The following is a 14,884-nucleotide window of genomic DNA, read 5'->3' on the forward strand; positions in this document are numbered from 1 at the left end:
AATCCAAGAACTGCCTCACAAACATTCCGTTTCAACAGCACCCAATGTTTCTGGGAAAAAAAAACTAGCAGTGAAACCATCGGTGCCTGGTGCTTTGCGTGGTTTCATCTGGAACAATGCATTACGTACCTCTTCTTCTGTAAAAGGTCGAACTAGAAGCTCGCACATTTGGTCTAACACCTTCCTAGGCACATTTTGACATACCAGGTCAGGTTCAAGCTGCTCTTGGGCAGTGAATAGGTTCTGATAAAACTCAGCGGTCCATTGCTCCATAACCTCCTGCTCTGAGGATCTCGTTCCGTCTGGCCTTGCAAGCGATTGAATACGATTCATTCGTGCTCTTGCTTTCGCCTTAGCCTGAAAGAATGTTGTATTCTTATCACCGTCCAGTAACCAATTCACACGAGCCCTCTGTTTTTCCATAGCCTCTTCTCTTGCCAAGATCTCTGACAGATCGGCCATTAGCACCTTTTCTCTGGCCATTGGTCCTCTATATAACGTTTGGCCTCGCTCTACCTCCAACTGCTCTCGTAGATAAAGTAGTTTTTTCTTCGCTGAGCCAAACACATCCCTATCCCATGTGCTTAATAATGATTAAAGCGGATAAGGAAGAGGCAATTGACAATAGATCACAGGCACCAGTCCCAGGATCCCATGCTTGGTTCACAAAGTAAACAGAGGAGTCGTGCCTCTGCCACATGTGCTCATATCTGAAAGGGCGTTTCTTGCGTCTTCTTCTAAAAACTCTATTCTCTGGCACTTTCACCTCAATGATCAACGCTGAATGGTCAGAATAAGTTAACGGAATATGTTTAACCGATGTCTCATTGAGGAGGTCCATAAACTTTTAGTCGTCAAAGCTCCGGTCCAACCGAACCTTGACATTTCTTTCATCATCCCGCTGGTTGTCCCACGTATAGGGAAGCCAAGTAAAACCAAGGTCTACCAAGCCACATTCTGTCACAGCCTGTTGGAAGCCTGCCATCTGCTACGACTCCTGCACATTATTTCCAAAATGTTCCACAGCTAGAAGCACCTCGTTGAAATCTCCGAACACAACCATGGCAAGTAAAGCTATGCCCGGAGCCATTTCAGTAGATACCTTCTATTTTTCCTCCGTTCCCGACGAGGTGCACCATAGAACCCAGTGAACCGCCATTGCCGAACAGCCACGACATCACAGGAGAGGATAACATCAATATGTGACCGCGAATTGCTCTGAATGGCAATGGTAACATCTCGTCTCCAGAAAAGAGCTAGGCCACCACTTTGGCCCTCAGACCCCACTACACTCCCATTTGGAAAACCAAGCACTTGCTGTAGACCAAGTGCTCGCGCCTCCGACATCCTTGTCTCCATTAAGAAAACCATCGCGGGCTTGAATGTCTCCACCAGATGGCGGAGCTTCTGAACTGCCTCGAGCTGCCCACAGCACCGACAGTTCACACTCAGACAATTCATTGTGCCCGGCGGGGACTACCACCCGCAGCTGCCGCCGATCCTCCTTTTGTTTGAGTATTAGACCTTTTTTGCTTCTTCGTCAACTCATCCGAAGTCACAGTACCCGCTCCATCCGCCTCACCATCAATCTGGTTCACCCGTGTGGACACAAGGCCCCTTGGAACTAAGGATGTCTCATCACCAACCGGAAGATTGAGGTCCGGCGTCGTATGCGAGCTTGACACCTTAGACTTCCTCTTCATTTGTTTCTTTTGTCCTTCTTCCTTCCGAGCCTGAAAGAGTAGCCGACTCACGTTAGTGGCGGCGAGTGCCACCCTCTTTTCAGAGCTCGGATTGACTTTATGTGGTGAGGTAACTTCTTCCTCCTCAAACACCGAAGTTCTTTTCAAATTCTCAGAAGGTCCATCACCCGATCTAGTCGCCGATCCTCGCGACTGTTTTGAGGTCCACAATGATCCGCTTCCGTATGCCTCAGCAGCCGCCTTCGAGAAGCTTTGCAACTTCTTCTTGTTGGGATCAAAAACCCTAAGCTTAACATCATAAGGCAGCTTGCCGTCCTCCTTGCGAACGACAGGTTTGTCACATTCCAGATGGGAGTGTCCCATGACACCGCAAGACAGGCAAAAGAACAATAGCTTCTCATATTCGATGGCAAACCATTCAGGCGCCCCGTCTCTCTTTGTCTCTAGCAGCACCCCCCCGTCTCAAGGGTTTTTCGACGTCAATGGCTACACGAGCTCTCAGGTATGGGCCGCTAGCCTTCCCATGAGAATCAACATCCAGCCTCTTCACCTCTCCGATCAGACCCATCGCTCGCGAGCCACGTTTCTGATTCATCCATCCCAACAGAAGGTCCAAAATGCGAACCCAAATTTCCATTCGATGAAATCTGATTTCCGATGGCTTGAGGTCCTCCTCATACTCACGTAGGATCACTGCGTGCTTCCCTACGGTAGCATGTCTTGCTTAAAGCCAAACTCAGCCACAAATAGGTTTTCACCCTTCATCCCGATCGATCTAATCTTCAAACCACGCGGGTTTCCCCAAGCCGGTTTCATCGCGCCATGGACGGCATTAGCATGCACCGTGAGGGCGACAGAACTTTGCCGACCAGCGCCCATTCCGTAGGCCGTAGCTGGGGTTCCACTGTCGTCTTCTTCATCGCTGAAACGCTGCGACCTCCTTCTCCTCTGCCGTCAAGTTCAGATTCTTCAGCAGGTCAGCAACCGCAGCCTCCGGTTGTCCCGGATTCCATCTCCACATCCGACCATAGCTAGAGATCGGAGAGGACACAAAAGATATGTGTGCCTTCAAAGCGAATACAACATGCACAAAGCGATCCCGAAACTAGGGTTCCTAAGGGGGCGTAGCCCTAGTGGGAACGAAATTTTTTTTGGTCGATGGCGCCGGAGCGGCTAACCGTCGATGTGCGGTGGCCGCCGCCGAGTGGGTCTCGATAGGTGGGGCGTGGGCACTGGGATCACAGTGATCGCCGGTGTTGCAGGTCCAGGTAGCCGGTGTTGCGGCCTAGGCTGGCGACGGGATCTCAGTCGCCAACGGGATCGCCACAGAGTCGTCTCCGGGGAAAGCTGATCGCATCGTTAACGGCTCCACCGACGCGCGCGAATCATTTGGGAACTAGTGGTCAGCGGCCCAGCGTGATGCCTTGGGTTGGCTTAACTTTGAAGTAGTAGTTTTCTTTCTTTTTGGGAAACACCGCACACACTCACAAACGCACGCATAGTCTTATCCTATCAATACAACTATCAACACACCCTACGAGCAACTGTGCTGAGTATAGTACTCAAACTTGGGTGGATAGATTTCACAACAAGAATCTTACCGAGTACTCAAACTAATCATATAAATTTCTCTGTCCAACGCAACATCAAATAATAACGTCGCAACACAGAACGAAAACATCTGCAATATAAAAACCCACCATTTGCAACATCAAAAAAATGTTGAAAAAAGTTTTCAGCCGGATAAGGAAAAAACACGCCGCAACATATGTTTTATGTTGCATGGAACATTCAAATTTCTCATTGAAGACGTAACATCCAGATAAATACTTGCAATCTAGATAAAACACTTGCAACAAATACAACAACTCAACATATAGATCTACTTTTGCAACATCTACATGAAGCACATGCAACATTTCAGAAGTATCTACTTCAACGTCATAAAATACCTATTACAACATGACCAACTAGTGCTCGCCACAGCCTTCACTCCTCTTCAACCTCCAGGGCTGTCTGCCATGGCTGCCGCCTGAAGCTCCTCCAGCGGCCAGCACGGCTTACCCGAGCAGTGAAGTAGCGACTGAGGCAAAGGAAGGCGAGGGGGAGCGGCGGCCCGACCCCTCACTGCCTGCGCCCCACCCAGCAGCCGCCCGGAGCTGCTTGGCATGGCCCGGAGCTTGCCGGCTCGAAGCTCACGGCCGCCCGCGCAGGCTTGCCGCCGCCGACCTCACACGCTGTCTCACGTCACCATCGGCTGGGGCTCGCCGCTGGCGCCACTATCCCGCTGTCTGGAATGAATGGTGGGGAAGAGCATCCGATCCATCGGACCCTTGATCCCTAGCATTTCTGTTTTCTTTTTAGGTCCAATTCGATACCAAAAAGGTGTAAGTAGAGAAAAAAATTTATTTTAATATCCTTACCAATTCACTGTCCTGTTAACCTCCAATAAAATTAACGTTCAATTTACTTGCTTAAGCTATCAATTGTCCAACTCTTTAGGGGATTATTTTCTGTGTACATTTACGAGATAACTTTTAACGTGACATTTTATGTTAAAAAATACTTTAGAAAATTTTTAGGATTATATTTATACAATAATCATTAGGATCAGTTTCATATTAAATATTCCTAACCAATAACCATGTAACACTCTTAATTTCTTTTCATGCCAGCATGTTCTCTATTCACTCCCCAAGTTTAAATTTTAAACTCAATATGTATACGGAAAATTCATTCTACACACATGTAGCTACTCTCACGTATGTATCTCATGTTGTAGGACAAGTCTGATCCAACGAAGAACATGTACATGAAGTATATGATCATACTAAACCATCTATGATGGTATAGATTTTAGGTATGTGTTGACGGTCGCTACAGATCCAATTTAAGTGTCAATTTGCTCAGAAAATTATGAGAATTAACATTCATGCCTGCATATTTATCTAAAAAAATGCAAAATCCTCATGTCCTTTGAAAAATATTGCTATGTTGATCTAAGCTACAAAAGCCTAGCCGGCAATACCATCTATTTTGGGAATGAAAGTTAGAAGTTTGAACTTTCAAGGGTCGAGGAAGGAATTAGTCATTTTGCTAGTATCAAATAGGAAATTTCTTCCTAAACTTCTCAAAGAAAACCATACTAGCAAGGGAACTGAAGAATGCCCGAGACCACAAGATAAAACGATGGAGTTTGAATCCGCAAGATATTTCTATCTTGTCACCACCTACTCAATACACAGAGGTTAGTACCGCATGGAAAGAGTGAGCTGAAAACGTTAGCAACCCTTCATCTTGTCCTCCGCCAACTCTATGCAGCGGTACAACACTAATTGAAAAGGATTTAACGAGCACAAGATCTGATTTGCAAGCTCACTATCATCCCTTTCGTTTTCTGACAGAATTCCCGAGACAATTGGTCTTAATGGGATCAGCCACTCCGAATGCACCTTGTGTAAAGTTTCTTTCTGGAAGAATTTCCCTGATCTTGGTCCTGACCAAAAAAGAAGAAAAACAAGATGATCAAACACACAATTCACAAATGACTCACTGTGAAAAACTGTGAAGCTTTATAATTGATTTCACACCCTATTTGCGACCCGTACTGCATGTGTCCGCAACATAGTAGCTGAATTTTACGTATATATATTTATGCATAAATAACAAGTACGTGCAAGAATTAAAACTTTGGAATAAGAACCTATGCTGGACCAAGCTGTTGGTTTGACATTTGTTAAACAAAATACGAACTTGCAAGATGCAATGATTTTGCTGATTGGACACATCTTTGGAAAGCAACGTGGTAAGCATCTACCAAAACTTAGGAGTTTTTAACCTATATACCATTATGAAAGATGGTCTTTACTTGTGTACCACTCAAAAGTTCGCTAGCACCTACATGCCATCGGCCGAACTATCTTTGCCCTCCATACCATTCCGTCGACCTTCCATCCAGTTTTCACCGTTAGCTGCCCTGACATGTGGGCCCGGATAGTGAAATGTACAAAATACCGTCTCTCCCCGTCCATGTGCACTATTGTGCCAGTGCCCGCCGCGCTGCCTCCCCTGCCGCATTGCCTCCCCTGCAGCGCCGCACCGCCGTCCGCAGAGGCCTGCAACACCGTCCGCGCGGCGCTCCAGGCCCACGGCGTCGCCTTGAGGTAGGGCGACGTCTCCATGGACTGGGGCTTTAGGGAGGAGCTCCGGTAGCTGCTCGCACCCGCTGCCCGCTCGCTCCCCAGGCTATTCCTGCGGGGCCGCCACGTCCGCGGCGCGGAGGTGTTGCACCTGGACGAACAGGGTCTGCTGGCGCTGCTGCTGGAGGGCCTACCCAGATTAGGCACCTACAGCTGCGACGGATGCGGCGGCACGAGCTTTCTACCTTGCTTCGACTGGCCGTGCCCGTGCTCGACAACCAAGCGGGCCACAGGCGATGGACCACGGTGGTGGTTCGCTGCTGGGAGTGCAACGAGAACGGCCTCGTGCTCTCCCCGATCTGCTCCTGACTGCTCCAATCCGTTGTGGGTGTGGCTAGCTAGTAATTGCATGAATCTATCTGATGACCGTAACCTCTATGCATTGCAATTGGTACTGCTAGCTAGTGGTAAGTAGATCAACGAGCATAGTATAGCTAGCTCCTGGCAGCAGGGTAAGGTGGGCGGCGCACACTGCAGGGCGAGCTGGCGGTGGCACGGCACTGCAGGGGGAGGCAGGCGGTGGCATGGCGCTGCAGGGCGAGGCGGACGGTGGCGCATCGTGGCAGGGGAGGCAGCGCGTCTGGGGTGGCGCGGCAGGGGAGGCAGCACGACGGGCACCAGCACAATAGTGTACAGGCACAGGCAGAGAGGGGAGTATTTTGCACATTTCCACGGTCCAGGCCCACATGTCAGGGGAGAAAATTGGATGGAAGGTCGACGGAATGGCATGGAGGGCAAAAAAAGTTTGGCCGATAGCATGTAGTTGCCAGTGAATTTTTTAGTGGCACATAGGTAAAAACCATCTTTCGTAATGGCATACAGGTAAAAGACTCCAAAACTTGGCATTGAAAATGAAACCAGAATGCGTAATTGAGAATCACAAAAATAAGAAGTTTACATTGACATAAAAATGGAAAAAATCTGAAGCATATAATAACTAAATGGTATTTGCTGCATGAGCTGAAATGTAGTGGATGCAATATAAGCATAACATGCCAAGGTTGTGACAAATTTATCAATACTTGAAGATAAATTATTAACATTAAGGTTTGGATTGGATGTTACCTCTTGAATCTATTATCAAAATAAATCTAAGCAAGTTCAGAGCTGATATTACCTGCATACAAATAGGAAATTGTGAAATATCATATTGGCAGACAAGTATACATTTACAATAGCAGAGCACTCCAAAATGAACCACTGAGCCCACACCACAGCAATCAAACAGTGGCCAAAATATAGCACCAGAAGACCACCTTGCTCGACCACATGCAAGGTTTCATAATTCTTTGAGAAATATATAACTAATAGAACTGCAGAACCAATAGCACAGCACAGCTTTATCCAGATGTTCAAATACATGTCTTATCGTCCCTGCAATTTTTTTTTTCCTTTCAGGACAAAATGCACTGGCAGCAGTTTTAAGTGCTTGCAGTCTTGTCCACTATGGACAAAGATCAATCTGGTCACTGAAATAGCATATTTTAGCTCAGTAACATGGATTTCGTGCCCCTAGCGGTTTGCAACACGATGTCTTCAAAATCAAAATATTATAGCATACATCCCAATGCAGTACGAATGGAGTAGAAAAAGGGAAACATATGCACATTGGCTTTGATCCACTTCACTAGCAGGGTAATTTAAGATAAAATCTCCCTAACTATTTTAACCATGAAACTAAGCAAAACTGCTGATTTTGAACCCCCAACTACTCAAGCACGAGCAATCAAAGAGGCCAACCAATTATATCTGTGCAGCATTTAAAGGGTTGTTTGACTGGGATCAAATCCCGTCCTTTTAGATTAAGAGGGAAAATGACTATTTAGTCAAAGGGATTTATTCTTAACTCCTTTTCTTATACACAAGCAACCATTATTTAAAGCACATTAGTAGACCAGTAAAAGGAAATGTACCTGTTCACTGTGATCAGGAAGGCAAGGAGGGCCACCTTGTGGAGGCCTCAAAATCAGCTCGACTAACTCAAGTGCATGAGAAGCCCAAGGTGGCAATCCATCAGATTCAGCACAATTGTTTTCAGCTTGACGACTCTCTCTCAAAACTTCATCCCTCACTAGATCTAGGAGAATTGCGGTCTGAACAGTAAGCAAAAGCCAGAATTTTATTGATGAAGTTAAAAGAGAAGCAGAAATTTTCAAAGATATTGTTTCTGTCATTCCTAGCACACTGTCGATCAGAAAGGGTTACGATAAGTCTCACAATATTTTTAAATTTGTTTTGTCCTTCAATAGATTATAGGCATCATGGAAGTAACCAAAACATAAAGAATGTATCCACTTGAACTTAGTGTTAGAGAACAAATAGTGTCCTTACCAAGGACGGCGACATGCTATTGTTTAGAAGAGCTTGTAAGATGTCGAATCTCTAATATGAGGGCACCATTGAAATAACCTGACAAAATTAGTTTTAAAAATAAAGGAAACTAGGCAATGCACGGTACATATAGAGAAAATTCCTTATTTTACACTACTAAAGTTACTAATTCCTTCCTTGACCCTCGAAAGTTGAAAATTCCCTATTTGACACTACTTCAAACTTTCATTGCTGTCAAGTCTAGTAGCATGTTCCGTTAACATTTGAGTGTAGCTTGTCAATTTTTACACGAATGGACGGAAATGCCCCTTGTTATAGAAGAGGAAAGGCTGGTGCTCGTTACCCCCGTCTCGTGCTTTGTTTGCCACCCGAAACCCTAGATCGGGGCGTAGAGAATTGGAGAAACACCACATACCCTAGGAGGGGAGGGGGGTGACCTTTCATTATATAGGCCGTATAGGCTTGGGGTGCAAGTAATACATATACAACACCTATATACCTAACACCCGCCCGCAGTCGCAAGGGGAGCCTGACAGACACCAAGACTGGATCCAATCTCAGTAAACAACTATATAGGAAGACCCTATGTCAGCAAACTGATGCGAAGAAGGCACATGTAGAACACGAACTTGTTCCAAAGCCACCTTCTCGCGGAGGAAGTGAATGTCAATCTTGATGTGCTTCGTTCGTCATCGACAAACAGGGTTGGCTATCATATAGACAGCACTGACGTTGTCACAATAGACGAGCAACAGATATAGGAGATTCTTCTTTGCCTTGAAACCATGCATTGAGGGATTCCTTAGTGGTTGCAGGCCGTACTTAGCAATAGATAGCACTTTCTTGGCCGGCAAGTTCAAGGGGCAATTAGCTAGTGCTTCAGCTGTTGATGGACATAATTGGTTATTCGCAGTTTGTTTTTGGTGTCTTTGATTCTGAAACAAATGAGAACTGGATCTGGTTCATGCAAATGCTTAGACAGGCTATAGGATCACCTAGGGGCTTAGACAGTCCCCAAATGAGAGGGCATGTTATTGCACGCAATGGCAAGTTTCTGGTATTCCTTGCAAACATGCAATAGCATTTATCACCTCACTCAGCAATGCTCCTCTAGAGAAGTATGTAGACTTGTATTACTCCATTGAGAAATTTAGAGCAGCTTATAGCCAAGTAATTCCTGCTATGAAGTGTAGCTTGAGTAATTAATTCGTCAATTGGTGTATCCATAGTCCATTAGTATGTTAGAATGTGAATTTTTCATATTTTATACTTGTATACTGCATTGCTAGAGAATTTTGTAGCTGTGTTATCAATTTTTTTTATCGTACTTGCAAACTAAAAATTTTGTCTAGGCATACCCCAGATTCAGATCCTGGGTCTGCCATTTGATGCTAAACCATTTGCATTACACAAATCTGGGCAAAGACAACATCAGTTAAATGTTGAAGACTAATCCATCCAGATCTATTTGATGGTAAGAAACTATATCAGGCATTTTAGAGGCCAAATGGGCATCAGTTATAGCCTTTGCCAGTCAATGCACACATAGAAGTACATCAAAGGAGCCATGTATAACATTATCGCTATCCCACATCTAACACAAAGGAGCCATGTTTATACACTTGCTATCCCACATCTAACATTACAAGTTCAGTCATCCTAATACCCCCACCCCACAAACTGCAATCTGAGGGTGGAGCAATTTCATATCAGCAAATGTAGTCAAGCTTGCAAGCATTATCAAGCTCAAGCTTCCATGTGTGAAGGGACATCCTATCAGTATCATTACATGACAGTTAACCAACAGCCAGAACTTTTCAAAAACAAATCAAAGCGTAATCACCTCACAGAGGATGGAGAGCATGTCCCTCGGACTGCAATTCGTCACGAAGAACCTGAGGATAGCAGCAGCAAGGTCCCATCATCCCCCCGTTTGAACTCCAAGCTTGGCCACATGTTTGGGGAGCACAAGCGAGAGCGCGTCAATTGCCATCTGTTCTCACAACAAAGCAACGAAATCAGCATGCCAATCACCAACCGTTCTCCCCCAAAAAACCACAATATGATACACTGCTTCAAAGAGGAACGGTGCCGACCTGGTTCGAAGACGGACGAGAGAGGAACTCGTGCACCTCGCGGAGCATCTCCTCGGAGACCCTGGCCGCCGCCGCCGCGGCGTCGCCATCGCCGTCGCCCCTCCCGTCATCGGCCTCAGCACTCATGGCGGCGGCGGCGTCAACAATCTCAGAGACGGTTAAAGAGGCGGCTTCCAAAGCATCGGAGACGCCGGATTTGCATTCCTGCGGCGGAGGCGTACATTTCAGGGGGGGGGTTCGTTTAGAGGGTTGGGGGAAGCAGCATATGGTCTGCGAGATCGATGTATAGTACGACCGTCGAGTGCTTCGCGGAGGCGGTCGGGGTACGGAGTTGCAGAGGAGAAGGTGGCCGGGGCGTCGCTTGTGTCCGCGGCGGAGGGACCGCCGGCGGCCATGAAGCTGCTGCCACGGTGTGCCCCGTCGGAGGGTCGATAATCGGGATCCCTCGTTAAACTGACCTTAACAAACAGTGGGTCGGTCTTATTCTTCCTCCTTGGGTGCAATGGTGGGCCTTTACTTCTTGCGCAGTGCTTCTTTCAAAAAAAAACTTCTTGCGCAGTGCTAGAATTCATGACTCTCGCGGCCCATGGACGCGGCCCACTAATGGGGTTTTAACCTTTTCTTCCCAACTCCAGATGCTGCAACAAGATATTGGCTAAATGCATCTCCAAGAGTTCCCGAATCTCACTTCCCTATTTTTATTTTTTTAGAAAAGAAAAAAACTCTCTCCAATAACTTTCTATACTAGTTCCTCGTCTTCTAACAATTGCTAAATCTCCCTCCCCAATAGGTAAAAATACGCTCCTCCCGATCGCCCTTCCCGCGTCGTGTTTTTTTTTTCTCACGAGCTTCTTCCTGGCGCTCTTTAGGCGATTCGCCATGGAGGCCTTCGCTGCGCTGTTCAATCCCCTCTACTGCCCCGAGGAGCACCTCGACCTTTACCACGAGGAGCCTAGTGAAGACGCTGCGGAGCGGTGTCCGGTGGCGCTTGACGAGGGCACAAGGCCAACGAGGGGGTGGTGCTCGCAGCCGAGGGGGAGGAGGACGGGTATAGCGGCGTGGCGCGGCGTGAGGCTGCAGTTGGCTGGGCGTGCCACGGCGCGGCGCAGCTGGGCTTCACTGCGCTCGCCGCCGCCTACCTCGACCGTTGCTTCCTCTGCGGCGGCCATTGGTTTTCTTCCATCTGTGATTCCGCGTGATGTCATCCATACGCGCCATTTTCACTTCTCCCCTTCCATCCTCCTCCAGACGCACAAGGCTCTAGGGGTGACGCCGGCAAAAGGGCCATCCGCCCTCTACGGGCAATGCTGGCGTCGCTGCCATGGCTCGCAGGTAGACAACGACTGGTGCGGAAGAGGGGTTCTTGACTTGCTCTGCGACTGGCTGCCTGTTTTGATTCGGCGGATAGAAGAATAGAGGGAGGGAGGAGCACGAGCTACTTTGATTGGAAGTAATTCAGAGGAGCTGCTTTGATTTGGAAGCGGTACAAAGAGGAATAAGGATCGATGAGGACTGAGCAGTATGCTTAAGCTGCTAGCTGCCGATGGTGCTTCGGTTGAGAGAATGAAGTATGAAGATGTTTGGCCAAGTTCGGAGGACAGACAGATGCAGCTATTGCTGATTTGATGGAAAACAAAGAAAAGATGAGAGAAAGGGCAGCGGTGGCCTGCCTGGGAACGGAGGGGAGAGAGAGGCGAGAGGTGCAATTTCTATATGTTAAAGGCTTAAAGCACAAGTGCTGTGGCACCGTTGGCGCTATCCATGTCGGCAAGAAATCTTCTGGCTGTCCGATATTCCTTCCATGATCTATGATGCAAGCGTCATGGGGGCCTTCTCCCACCGCGTGCCCGTCCCGGTGTCAACCGTTCACACCTGCTCCTCCCATCGCCTGTGCGTGCCGGCGTCACGCGTCCACACCTGACGCGGTTGTGCCGTCTCCTTGGTCGGCCTTTCACACGGCCGCCTTCTCTCCGCTCGAGTTTCTTGCCGTTCCCACATCTAGCGCCTACCCATGACCTTCATTGCTGGCTGCTCCAATCATTTCCCCACTCCATCTTCTTGCTTGGTTGCTCCCTGCTCCGTCCATCGGGCAACCTTGGCCACCAACATTCCAGCGCTGCTGTGGTCCTCCGTCCAAACCCCCGCTGCCCCGCCTCCTTGCTGTCGGTGGCGTTCCTTTGCTCCTCGCGAGCAGCGGTTCCGGATTTACCTTTCCTCCTTTCTCCTTGTCTCGATGGTGCATACGGCGGCAGCGTCCGGATCCGGCAGCCCGAGCTCCGACCTCCCTCCCCCCTTCCTTGGCCGAGCCGGGTCCGCGCACGAAGGACGGCCGCACGGCTTGCGCGGTCTGCGCGGCGGCGACGAGGTCGGCCTGCGCGGCCTGTGCGCAGAGCCGGATCTGCGTACGGCCAAGGGCCTCCAACGCCGGCCGGCGGAGCTTCCACGGGCGGCGAGCGAGGCACGTGGTCCATTGGCGACGAGCGCGGCACATGGCTGTGGAGGAATTGGCATTGCTGCAGGGCCGCCTTGGCGTGTTGTTCTCGGTGTTGCTGCCGGGCGACGTGCTCCTCCTCCTCCTCCAGTGCGGCATCCTGCTGCGCGGCGATGGCGGGGCCGGCCTGCGGGCGGCGGCAAGGTCGTCCTGTTTGCCGGCTGTAGTGAATAAAAGCCACCACCCCCTCTACTCTGCCTGTCTAGCAGTCTGCGCGGCGGCGGCGGGGCCGGCCTGCACGGCCTGTGCATAGGGTTGGATCTGCGCACGGCGAGGGGCCTCAAATGTCAGGCGGCGGAGCTCGCACGGGCGACGAGCACGGCACGTGGTCCGGCCGCAGCACCCATACCCGAGCCACCTCAGCAAAGCCTTCGCTGGCTGCATGCCCGACCACGTGTTCCACCTCCTCGCCTCGCTCCTCTCCCTCGACCCTGCCGGCCGAGTACTTCACGACGGCGCCGTACGCGTGCAACCCGGCGGGGTTGCCCAAGTACGCGCCCAACAAGGAGATGGACGCCAAGTTCTGGGAAGATTCTAGGAGGAGGAGCAACGCCCAGAGCCACGCCGACGAGACGGCGAGGCGGCCGTCGAGGGGGCACAAGAGCATGCAGCTGCAGGACACGAACCAGAGCCACGTGCACGCCGAGGCGCAATGCCACACGACATCGCCCGCCCTGTGTGTTTCTCTTCTGTTCAGAGCTTACCTGATGTGTGCAGAAATTGCTGCCTGCTGTGGCCGCCGATGGCGGCGCGGCGGCAAGTAGCGGCTGTTCGTGGACTTGGAGCCCGTGCCGGCGATCAGCAAGCGGCACGGGCACGGTGACGCCGACGGCGGCGGCGGCGACGCAGCGCCATACGCTAGGACCGTGTCCAACAGCTTCAAGGAGGCACCCCGGATCGCGGACCGCCTTCCACTCTCCAGCCCCGTGCATCTTGCTGAGTCCACCGGCTTCGCCTGGGCCAAGAAGCCCGGGCCCGACGCCACGGCGGCGGCCACGGTGATGAAGATGAGCGGCTCCAAAGGGGCAAGCGACAACAACAATGCCAGAGGACATGCCGCGAGAACGGCGGTGGCGGCCACCACCGCCACAGCACCATACAAGGTGGAGAAGCAGGAGACAATCAAGCAGTGGGCATAGGTTGCTGACGCCTTCAGCACCTCCGAAGCTTATAACAACAGCAGGTTCAGACGGACGCTGGGCACCAAGCAGCTCAAAGAACGGGAAGGTCTTACTCTCACTATGCAAAAGCATTTCATATTCAGTGTTGTGTTCTGAATTTTGACAGTCTCTTTTACTTTAGTAATTTTGTTTCTCAGATGCGTGATTTGGGAACTGAAAGTGATCGGATGCTCTAGTCTAAGAGGGGAGGGGTGAATTAGGTAACTTAAAACCTTAATCTATGGCTCCAACTAATTTGCACAAAACTAAAACTAAAACGTGCTATCTAAATGTGCAACTACAGTTCTTCTAGTGTGAAACTCTCATCCCAAAAAGAGTTTAACAAACTATAGCCAATCATATCAAGAAACTACTCTATGAAAGTAAAGGCACACAAAGATTGCAATACGTAAATGTGGAAGCTTAAAGATGGGATCAGAGGAAGCAAACTCTTTGACATGAGGATTTATCCCGTGGTTCGGTTAGCCACAAAGGCACACCTACATCCACGTAGTTGAAGCACTCACAAAGAGTATTGCTTCTCAGCAATCAAGTCGCTCCTGGGGACACCAAGTCACCACAGTCACCTTGATCCCGATTTCCACTAAGGATTTCACCAAGAAGGGTGGGGTCTCCACTCCCCCCATACAAAGATGTCGACGCCGCTCCACACCAAGTCGGAGGGTCGTTGACGTGCCGGCGAGCTACCAATGCTCCAAGGGGCCGACACACCGAGATACAATGTTGGTTCACTCTAGAACCACTGCACAAGGCACAACACCTTGTTCTCTCACTCAATTAAGAGCTAACCTAGCACTAACACTCACAAAGTTGTGCTAAGGACTAAAGATTTGATCACTATGCTCTTGGATGGCTTGGAGGTGTTCTTGGGTGTGAATGTGAC

General features: G+C 49.4%; 1 protein-coding gene and 1 pseudogene across 3 annotated transcripts; one reads left to right on the forward strand and one right to left on the reverse strand.

Annotated features, from left to right (window-relative positions):
- Positions 1–4,673: 4,673 nt before the first annotated feature.
- On the reverse strand, positions 4,674–12,018 carry LOC120679640 (aberrant root formation protein 4-like). 3 transcript variants are annotated; one of them, XM_039961277.1, is made up of 6 exons: positions 10,625–12,018; positions 10,330–10,533; positions 10,077–10,226; positions 7,816–7,995; positions 6,968–7,019; positions 4,674–5,199 (listed from the first exon to the last, which is right to left on the reverse strand). In XM_039961277.1, the coding sequence occupies exons 3-6, from the start codon at positions 10,095–10,097 to the stop codon at positions 4,985–4,987; spliced, it is 468 nt and encodes a 155-aa protein (XP_039817211.1). In that variant the 5' UTR covers positions 10,098–10,226; positions 10,330–10,533; positions 10,625–12,018; the 3' UTR covers positions 4,674–4,984. The 3 variants fall into 3 exon arrangements, with proteins under 3 accessions (XP_039817211.1, XP_039817212.1, XP_039817210.1); XM_039961278.1 differs by adding an exon at positions 8,234–8,311 and having other exon boundaries at positions 10,330–12,016; XM_039961276.1 differs by having other exon boundaries at positions 10,330–12,018.
- An 800-nt stretch (positions 12,019–12,818) lies between these two features.
- LOC120678027 lies at positions 12,819–14,287 on the forward strand (annotated as a pseudogene).
- Positions 14,288–14,884: the final 597 nt, after the last annotated feature.

This window comes from Panicum virgatum, chromosome 6N (genome assembly GCF_016808335.1).
Source record: "Panicum virgatum strain AP13 chromosome 6N, P.virgatum_v5, whole genome shotgun sequence".
Taxonomy (NCBI): Eukaryota; Viridiplantae; Streptophyta; class Magnoliopsida; order Poales; family Poaceae; genus Panicum; species Panicum virgatum.